Source organism: Athene cunicularia (genome assembly GCF_003259725.1).
Source record: "Athene cunicularia isolate RWA chromosome Z unlocalized genomic scaffold, athCun1 chrZ_part3, whole genome shotgun sequence".
NCBI lineage: Eukaryota > Metazoa > Chordata > Aves > Strigiformes > Strigidae > Athene > Athene cunicularia.
Genome location: NW_020799144.1, coordinates 168,468 through 179,729, shown reverse-complemented (window position 1 = coordinate 179,729; position 11,262 = coordinate 168,468). Strand labels below are relative to the sequence as shown.

The 11,262-nt window shown below is 38.6% G+C and overlaps 1 protein-coding gene across 1 annotated transcript in view; it reads right to left on the bottom strand.

The window, feature by feature from the left end:
- The window catches only part of ARHGEF28 (Rho guanine nucleotide exchange factor 28), a 59,544-nt gene that overhangs the window by 3,809 nt on the left and 44,473 nt on the right, over positions 1–11,262 (bottom strand). The window contains 1 exon segment of the mRNA XM_026866647.1: positions 10,706–10,709. Within this exon segment, the coding sequence (XP_026722448.1) occupies positions 10,706–10,709 (4 nt within the window).

Genomic DNA, 11,262 nt, shown 5'->3' with positions numbered 1-11,262 from the left:
GGGGGAGAGGAGAGTCACCACACAGTTTTTGCAGAAACTGCATATATACACTAATTTTGCAGTGATTTTCAGAGATCTGTGTCACATGTTGGCCCTCTTCACAAAAATTTCATTAAATCAGAGATTTATGCCACTTTTAGCAACAAATTTTTAAAATTCTAAAAACAAGTACTCCTCTGAAAATAATATAGAGAGTTAGGTTTGGGGTTTAGCATTTATTTATAACAACTAGTAACAAGTTTATCTGGACTGACAGCTGACACATCAACTTCAGGCCAAAGCTATGTGAAATGGCAGAGCTGCTGTATTTAATCCCACCACTGGCACTCATGCATAATGCAAAGCACAGGTAGACACCTAAAGACCAGTGCTAAGTCTACAAGGTCTGGGATATTCAAAGAAATTCAAGGGTAACAAGTTCTCATTTACCATTACAGTTCAATAGCAAATGGCAGCTCATAAACTCCACTGGAAGTCCCCACTGGCAAATTCCACAGCACTCTGTCTCTAATGATGCTCCCAGTGGTTTCCAATGCAGATTCATTAGCAACAGCTGATTCCTCAGGGAACTTCAGGCACTTCCACCTCTCTCCTTCCTCCTTAAGAAAGGCACTATGATTAGTTTTGACTGGGTTTTTTAGTGCCTACTAAGACTGTACTAATTTGGGATGGATTTTCCCTACCGCAGGTTCAGTTGTTTATGAATCTGATGGTTGGTGGGAGAAAGGGAACCTCACTCAGCAGCACCAGACCTGCTGGGGCAGCACAGCCCTTCTCCATGGAACAGCCAGGAAACCACTGCTGCCACACAGGTTCAGACCACTTCGTATAGAAATTGGGTCTATAAGCATTGAAGATCTGAGGACAATTCCCAGCAGTTTCACCTGGAGTCGAAATCTCAAATACCATCAATAAACCAGGCCTTCACATCTCAATCTGATTTCACAGCAGGAACTGAATTTGGTACCAGGTCTCAAAAAGCACTGGAAAAAATATTTTGACCCTGAAGCTACCAAGGAAAGAGGAGCCTAATCCATTTCCCAGCTGACTAAGGCAGGAATCAATCTGGGAATTTTAATGGTGCTATTTACTTTTAACCAGTTCAATCCTGTGAAAAAGAAGCAGCTTCATTTCTTAGGCAAAAAAGCACCTTTCACAAAAAGCAGATGAGCAATTAGGCCATAACAGATCCTCCTATAATTAGTCTTGTCTGCTTTTGGTGCTTTTTTTTTTTGTTACAAGACAGAGAACAGAAAGTATTCAAAGTCTATAATGTTTATGATGAATAAAGTCTGCAACATAACTCTTCTTCATGTCTATACTTTGGATTTTTGATCATGATAAAATTACTGGAAATGCCATTATTCTGCATGTTTCTGTTCTTTATTTACTTACTGGCTTAGGTAAAACAATGCAATTCAATTTTTAGGTTTTGTCTCATAATTCTTGAGATAAGTTTGATCTAGAGAATTGGGACCGCATTCTTGGCTAAGACAAAATGTATATTTATTCCACCGAAACTGCTTTATCATAAAGGTCCATTGCAGCGGGCAGAGGAAGCAAGCAGCCGATTCAATGTGAATGATAGAGCAAGCTTCAACTTTATTGAAAGAAATCACACCTTATATAAGCACTCTGCAATAATCATGCATACTGCTCACAAATCTATTGGATACATGTAAAAGGCTACATTATAACATCCCAGCCCCTTGTGGCATCTCAGGCATGTCACAACACCTTCCCTCCTCTGGCTTTCTTTCTTTCCCAAGGCTGTTCTTTATCATACACAAGGCTATAATGTACCTCAGTTTCTCTCTTTGTTAACATAACAGTCCTTTGTTAGCATAACTGTACCCTGGTTTTTTTCCTTTGTTTACCTCAGATGGCTGCAATCAGCTTCTGCAGGGAGCTATGGCCTTGCTCTCTGCCAGCCGTTCTCCAACAATCCGTAAGGGTTCCAACTCATTTATTTGATACTTGTCTTAAATATCTAGGTTTTGGAGTCATATGATGATGCAGTTGTATTTTATTTTATTAAAGCCCAGTAAACACACTATTTTAACACTGGTGTTATTAAAAAAAAATAAATAATTAAAAACATCTCAAACTCTAACACTGCCAGTGATACCACTTTAAGTTCATAGCATGCCCCTAGGTTGAAATAATTTAAAATTTTAACCTACTTACATGGCTATGTTATCAGTTATGTCAGCTTTAAAGCACACAGCTTCTATACTATTTTTGGGATGATGGTTTTTTAATTCATATCAATAAGAGACTTAAAAATAGGTGTGACTTGGATTCATAACTTGTCTGTGCATTAAATACCTACAGTCTCACCTTGGCAGGGCATCCTACCTGCTAACTGCCAGCTTCTGCTTAATGTTAATTTATTTAGGTATGAATTCCCTATTAAATTGTCTTTGTGCTAAGCTTTGAAGCTTTAAACAGTCAATTGCAGACACACACGGTCCAGTAGGTACTCTGCTAACAATGAACACATGTTTTATTGACCTACTTCTTTTCCAGCTCATTAAACACAGCTGCACTCAAATGATGAAGAGAAAAATAACCATAAAACCCCAAGAACACCATTCCTACCAAGGATCACAAGGAACTGGACTGGCTGCCAGCGTGGGGCCGCTCCTCCACCCAATGCAGCAGTGCCCGCACAGGGCACCTCTACAGGGGCAGGGGCAATTAGTCTATTCACTGATGAAAACTGCAGGGAAGCAATGGGGAAACTCCCACAGACTCTTAATTGGTGTGTCCAGTGCAGGGGTATCTGAACTGTTGTCCCTTAGCCCATAATCTTCAGAAGACATTTGGCCAGCAGGCTGAAGTCTAAACAAACTAGCCAGCTGCTAACACTCCTGCTTAAACATTTGCTAGAGAAACAGAAGCGTTTCCAAAGACTCGGCAGATGATGAAACCGGACAGCCTTTCTGTGCCCAGGCAGCACATCCACACGCCTCCCTCGCCCACGTACCAGTTTGCACCACGCAGGTGTGCAAAACGGTGAAGCTTCCTCTCCTTCCCTCCCAAAGACAGAAATAGCTTAAACCCTGGAAAAAAAAAAGTGTTTCTGGCACATAAATGCACTCCCTTTGAAACAAAAGGGGACATTTACACATCAAAACTATTCTTTTGAGCTCCCTGTTACCACAGACAGACATTATTGTGCGATTTATGGATGGTTCAGGTTTTTTTTTTAAACTACTATTGTGCTTTGAAATAAACATTAAATCAAAGACCTTGGCAAACAATCAGTTTAGTTCCCAGCTTTTGGACAGTCTTTCAGGTACAACACAAAGGAGTGTTGCCTGGACTTCAGGAAACATGTTCTTGAGTAGCAGAAGGCCACAACTCTGTTACTAAAGCCAAAATGGGAGGTTATTTATAAAACAATCTCAAGTCTCCCCTAAGCACTTTGGTTTTATATGGTAGTTTCCCAACAACAGTTGAGAAAAACTTCTTACTCACAAAAGCTGATGAGATCAAAACTCAAAGCCAATACACAAAATTACTGCAGAAGCAAATAATAAGGCAAAGCACCTGTTTGAAATCAATTACATACTAATATTACTCTTTAATGGAAGCTGCTTCTTGTTGATTAATGCAGGAAAAAATATGGGCATTATTATAAAAGAGAAACCTCTTATCTGATAGTCACAGAGATACTTGTTCTCCCTTGAGCTCAAAACACAGGGAAATAGTCACTAATTTTTGACTGCAATTTGATTATTAGCACAGGCATTTTTATCCATTTTTAGTCAGTTTGGATGGAAGTATAAGCACTGATGTTTTCTTCTTGTAGTAATTGAAAATAACAGCAAAAATTGAAAAGTTGCACATTACCTAAGTTTTGCATCATACACGTAGGAAGTTTCAGGGTGTGATGGAATATTTTCAAACGGGTGCCCTTTTTAATTGTTTGCTAAATGCTCTGTGAACATGTAACTGCTGTGAAAACAGTCTGCATAAAAGCTAAAGGGAAAACTATACATCAAAGCCAGAAAAAAGCACAATTATCAAAAAAGTGCCTCCATCCCTTGAGCCAAGTCTTTTTCTTGAGTACACAGAATGTACTTGGATCCGATTTGTTCTGCTCCCACTTCTCTCTCTTATGAGCAACACTGGTCTTACTCTTAAGTCAAAATTCATCAGCACCTCCTTCTACTTTGCCTTTACTAGAAGTTGTCTTCATCTCCAGTTCCACAGCTGCATGTCTGTAGACCTAGGCTCTGCTTTGGTCTGACTGCCTCCAGTGTGTTCCCACCCCTTTGCTTCATGCACTGTAACTCTACACCAGTCCCATCCCACCACTCCAGAGAGCGGGCCATTTCTCCACAGCAGAAAAAAATGTGATGCTATGTTTTTAAAACACCCTCCTGCATTCATTTTTTACCTTCAGTTCAAAACTGCCTGTGTTTAACCAGCCTTTCTTAAACCTTCATCCCCTTCCCATTGCCACTGTGTTGTATTAGCAAGTTTCTGTGCATGAGACAGCTTCTCTGCAGTTCTTGTCAGCAGCAACTATCCTGCAATTCTCAACCTCAATTAAAAAAAAGATCAGAAATATCTTCTCATTCTTGCCACCAAATGTACCCTGTCTGTCATGTATTCTTTAACAGGGAATACATTCAATGACTTTTAAAGGCCATTGATTTCTTTGATTTTTCTATGCAGACCCTGAACAAATCAGTCAAATCAAATTTAATTTCTTATGATTTTTGATCCAGTTCTAGATCAAACTTCCAAGGGACAGTTAAGGAATCTCGGCAGGTGACTGTTGGAAAGCTTCCTATTTGATTAAACTAAAAACAATCTCAATACCAACACAATGGTTCCTGCCCTCTACTGCCCCACCAAAAATTTACACTCAAAGGAAGGTTTACTATAGCATCTGGGAAGGCAGAACAAGATACTCCACGAAATCTCCTCTAGCAGCTTGGCTACAGCCAATAGAATTTATGTGGAAGGCAATCACGTGCTCCTGTGATGAAAGCCAGTAAAAGACAGACAATCTTCCCCAGTTTCCCAATAAATATTTAACAGCAGATGCTGTTGAGGTTTCATGCTACTAAGACTCCATCATTTTACACAACATGCTACAGGCCATTTCCTGGAATATGTAAAGTATTATATTAAATAATTAAAATTACATTGTACTTTTCAAAATAAGCCAGACACACTTGGTGATTCAACTATGTGATTTTACAGGGGGTGTTTGCATACTCAGTATCTTGCAAAATTTGATCATCCATAAACAGCTTCTCCCAGTCATTAGGATGCATTATTTATTCACACTTGTGCATCTATTTCAGGCTCTAACTCCATTACAAAACTTACATAAAACGTTTTTAATGTACTAAACCAGGACACGCAGCCATGTCTCCACCCACAGATCACACTACCTGAGGAAAACACAGACCTCACAAGGTATCTTCCTGACATCAGACAACAATTAGCAAGACTCTTGTTTCATCACTGCTTTCCTGAAGGTTCATGTCTTTTCCTGCTGCCAAAGTCACAACTCTGTACAATCCTGAGCTGGAGCTGCTTCACTACAAACCAGTTGTCTTGCAAAAGATTCTCTGCTCAGGGCCTTCTGCTTCTGTTTCAAAATGTGCTCCTTTCCCTCATTCTGCTTCCCTGAACCTAATATCTATTGGAACAACCTTACTTAAGTAAAGAATAAATTAGCATATAAGAACTATGGTCCAAACCATTCCAGTATCATTTGTGCCAGTAATTCCACTGACTGCAAAAAAGTTTTTCACTGTACTGCAGCTGCTGGAATCATAAATATGAGGAAAGTGATAAAATATCATCCTATTGCTATTTAAGAAGTCTGCAGGCAATAAAACCCTGAGTATGGTGTGCAGATTTACACCAACACCAGTGGTACGTCAGAAGGCAGTGATGGACTTCACTCCATTCATCACCTCAAAGATGTGCACTATTTTTAACTCTCTTCCTAATGAATGAGCTCTAAATGAGAAGAATTAGAAACAATAAAATCAGCCACGCATTACACTGGAAATTCTATACTTCCATTAGTGTACAAAATAAAACAAGAACATTATTAACTGCTTTAATAAAAGGTTATGTAATACTGCTGCATCTACTGTGGTTATGTTCAGAAATAAGAAAAAGTATTCTGAGATGCGAAAATTCGAACTACAAAATCCTTAGCGCTGCAAAGCTGAAAAGCAAGTGTTACTTGAAATACCTAATTGCAGATGACATATAATGACATATTTTTCACTTTGGTATCACACTGCCATGTGATTTAATCCCTTTTGCCATCTGCTTTAAACAAATGGCAATGTTATTCCCAAGAGGAAAAAAATACTTGCCCTGTGATTCACTTCCACAAAGTACCATAGAGACACTGATGTCTTATGGCAGAGCATGAAACTCAGTGTTCCTGGTATGGAGAGGAGGCAAATTTGCTGTGATCGGTTGCAGAATTAAAAGTAAGATTTTACTTGTTCTAATAAATTGATGCGATTTTGAACTTGGAAGATGTGGGTGCTGATGTTACAACTTCATATTCTTATATCATTGCATTTCATTTTATTCTCATTATAACTTATGTTGAGCAGTGAATGTGCTCTGTGCTCACCTATGCACACATCCATGCTAAGACTAGAAGGCTATGTTGAACACAGAAAGGGAAATTTGTAATCAATTGCATGTTGAGTAAACAGTAAAAAAAAATTGCATTATTCAAAACACTGTGAACCATACAAGAAAAACTCAAAATAGGTAGAAAAGCATCTTCACGTGCAATATATTCTGCAAGTAGCAAGGGGTTAGCCTGCTGTTGGCAGGAGGTGTGCAAAGTGTGTGCTGTACTGTACAGAGCACAAATACATTCCAGCTCAGAACACAGGCAGGTCAGATGTGCTCAGAATGAGTTCATACAGCAGCAGTAGTACAGAAATTAACTCAGAGTTGTCACACATGCAGACCTGTGATGACTATTTTTGCATGAACTAGTAATTATTTAACAGGTTCCAAGCAATGAAAGCGATCTCATTCAACAAAGTTCCCAATACAGGATTCCATTAACCACCTCTGGCAGCAGTGGCTATGCTTATTTGAATAAGCCCCTGAGTTAGAGCTTTGCACCTTGCCAAATCCTGTACTGACTTGGAATCACAGGGAGACAGCTTGTATGTCTTCACATGACTTTTTAACACTGTAGTGCAAAGCATATTTCACCTGGTTTTGGGTTTGGGTTTTTTTGTTAGGTTTTGGGGGTTTTTTTTAATTGCACTTGCATCAGCTTTACATTGTATACCTCTTCTGAGGGCAGTATTTGCCTTACAGAAATATGAGAAGAAAGACAGGACCATACAGCACCATTCTCATTCTCCCTGATGCAAACATATGCAGGTACCTTTATACAATGTCATTAGGCCATAACTGATGTTAAGGTAGCCAAAAAGTAATGTGTTGTTCTAAACCTCATCTCAATTACCAGTGGGAAACTAGAACAGATTAATCTGATCTACAGTTTTAAGAACAAGTTCAATAGAGCAATCACCATTAGCACAATCTGCCTTAAGGAATGGGAAGGGAATTTCTTTTTAAAAATAAGGAAAAAAAATTGAGTTACAGAATACTAGACATTGTTTCTGGGGTTTTTGCTTTTTCTACTGCAAATTACAGATTTTTACATCTCTAGAAGCCACTTTCCTTGATGAAATTCACTATAAATGGATTATTTTGCCAAAATCAAACTCTCTCATTTGCTTATATGCATATATGTACAAATTTCTCTCCTCTAAAAAAGATTAAAATCACATTAGTCAAATAGAGCCCTATTTTTGCTCTCTGGTTTGGCATTCAGCTGTTTCCAGGTTTGGATGTGTTCCTGAGATCCCAGGGTTTTTTTATGTTCCACATAAAGATTTAAACTATATTTTTCACTACATCATGCATAAAAATCCTTCTATGCTAACAGTGCAAATGCCTGGGGAAAAAAAACTCCCAGAAGGAAGATTCAGTGTGGTTTTTGAGATTTATCACTTTTCAATTCTGTACCTGTAGTTACAACATCTGAATAAAAAAAAGTAAAGTCAGTGCTAGTGAACAATGCTGTTCACTTCAAAGCTTAAAAGAATTAAAATTGCACTGATTCCTGAAATCAAAGGGGTGAATCCATAGGTAAAACCTTAGGCATCACTTCAACTAGTTAACCTGTCATGTCAATTAAATACAAGAGTAATTTATTCAATTCTCAGGCTAGTCTGACACAAAACCTACACTTCCCGACTCCTAATTAGCCAAAGTACCTGTCTGCTTTCATGCAGATAATTTCATAACCATTAGTGTAGAGCGTTAACACGTTTTCCTTTCAATCATATTTCCCTATTGTTGATGACACACCTTTTCTATAGTGAGTGTACTTGCGCCAGTTTCAGCCTTGTGGGAACTTGCCTCAAGGTCTTTAGTAAAGTTCACTCCCATACACATAAAACAATTGTATATAATCATGATGCTAGCTATATGAAGAGACATATATCTTACCTTGGAAAATATGAAAGGAAAATTATGCACTGGAGGAATGTAGCCATTTACATTTGAGTATATTTATGAAGCTAAATTGCATAGTACTTAACATACAGTGGAATGCAGCATGATTAACTCCTTGACATGTTCAGGTGGTGCTCCTCATTAAATAATTTCAATTTTTTTTCTGACAGACTAGACTTCTTACAGAATGCCTAACAATTCTAGAAAAGTTAATAAAACCCAAGAAATTCCTTTTGTGTACACATAAAGCTTACTATATGCAAGATCTGGCCATAGTATCCGGTACATGGCTATTTCCAATAACCCATACTCAGTATTTGTTTCTTAGTTCCATTTTGACTTATTATTTAGGAATGTTTTTGAAAGATGATTGTGAGACTTTATACACAGAGCTGGTTGAAAAAATGCAGAAAAATGTCATGAAACATTCACATGAAAATATTGAAAGTTTTGGCTAACTTTCATGTTCTTTCTCGTCTTTCTGCATCTCTGTTGGTTTTACTTCACAGTGATCAGAACTGACTATATCCTGCGGTGCTGTCAGGAAACAGAGGCACAAGGTCAGAGATCTTCTTAATCTCTACAAAACTCTCAGGGAAAAAGCACAGCCAAAATAAACGAAATCAGCTTCCTGTATGAAATGTTTGTAACTGCTCTGCTTGATTCACATTGGTGAAGCTTCACTTCCATGTGCAGAGCCTTGGATGCTATCTGTCTTTCAGGGGGAATTTTAGCATTCTCATTCCCCACCCCCTGTATGGTGGTCCTGATGCATGACAGAAGCAAGTCTGAATCATGCAGACTCATGCACTGCACAATCAGAGCATAAATTAGTTGTCGCCATCCAATCACAAATTTGACTGTGGAATATGATGGCACACCTCTCTGGGGGAGGGTCCCAGCCGTCTGCTCTGGCAATGTGTTGTGGGGCTTTGTAGCACCATCTGCACCATCAGGATGCTGCAAGGATTTGCTGCATTTTGCCAAAGGTGTCTTGTGACTCAGTCAGGACAGTAACTGCAGATTTCAAGGGACATGACTTAGCCAGAGAGACTTACACTGTTTACCTCTTGGGCATGCTTTGTAGCCAGTGCTTGACTCAAGCTGCTGGGACTAAACTGGTGCCCTGTTATCAGGGCAAGATAAGGATGTCCACACAAAATGCAGTGGCAGCAGCTGAAGACAAAGCTGACCAATTGTAGGTGAAAAGCAGCTTTACATACAGAAGCTCCTCCAGCGTATCTTAGAATCAGTGCAATTAAATTGATACAAGCCAGTTTAATTAAACCAGACACTCTCATGTGGGCTCAATAGACAGTATCCTGGTTATCTTGCATCTGAACATTTGCCAGTGCCAGCTAATCCACTTTTGAGAGGTATCAACCCATATATGTGTTCCTTTTCAAATCTGCACTCTTAGCTAACCTATTACTAAAATGACAACTTCATTCAAACTAGAACAAGTCTCACCAGGCTAATTATTTAGGCATTTTTAGAAATATTAATATCTTTTACTAATCAGCTTGGTTTGCTGATTGCGGTGATGAGATAGCCTGCCCTACTACCTTTGATTATAAAACGCTATTTTGGCAACCCATGAACCGAGGACTAGCAAGGCTATAGTAGATGCCTGCTTAATACATTACAAGGTGTACTAAGGCGCAAGTTCCTTAATCAAGGACTTCTTTATTTGAAAAACATCAAGATTTGACCTAAAACAATTAAAAAACATTGGTACCTGTGTATGTTTTCAACTGTTTTTAATGTGACCTGACCTGTATGCAGCTGGTGGGAGGACAGGAGTCATCCTGCACTGCCAGCTGCAGAAAAATGGGAGCTCAGGCACTGCTACAGGGTTGACTTGCCATGTCTCACCTTAATTTCACAACTGTGCAGGAAAATCCCCCAGATTACTTAATCTATTACATCAAAAGCATACCATTGTCCCCTAAGACTTTTAGCTGTTGTGTTTTAACATGCTGCTCTGCAACTCTCACAATAATGCAAGAATGAAGACACAAAGTCAGATCAATACTAGCATTGTGCAACATAGGAAATAAAACCCAGATAATTTAGAGTTTGTCATTAGTGAGTTTTTAAATCCTTCAGGGAATATTCAGTGCAATGCAGTGCTCAGATAGGTGGCTTCTTCCACCATTCTTGATAGCCACTGTCAATAGCTGTCATGCAATCTACATATCATTGGGTGTTCTGATAAAATAAAAGAATAAAAAATGGTAATGTAGTAAAAGCTGTTTTTACTAACATGGAAGCTTGTTGTCAAAGATTATTCCTTAGAAGGATTTTCTCTCCACAACTATAGAGCCTTTCAAGATATTTCCATTAAATTCTCAATGAAGAAAGAAGAGGATGTTCGACTACTCATTATCATTTTAAGATGGCAATTCAAAAGCTATTCTAACTAGAAATCATCAAGTAATGCACATATGTTCTAAAATTGCCAATAAAATGCACCTGAAACAGCAAGAGTGACTTCAGCTTGCAAAAAAACCCCAAGGTCAAAAAGCACTGGGAAAAGATATGGGGAGAACAACATTCTGAGTACTGTTATGCAGACACAAACTGGTTTTTTTTCAGCAGTTTTCTGGATTGTTCTGTTCATTTTCTCACTTGCCTTCAACAAGCTTCCAAAAGTGTCATGCAATTGTTTTAGGAAAATCTATTGCTTCCACTCATAGCAAACTGTCTTAT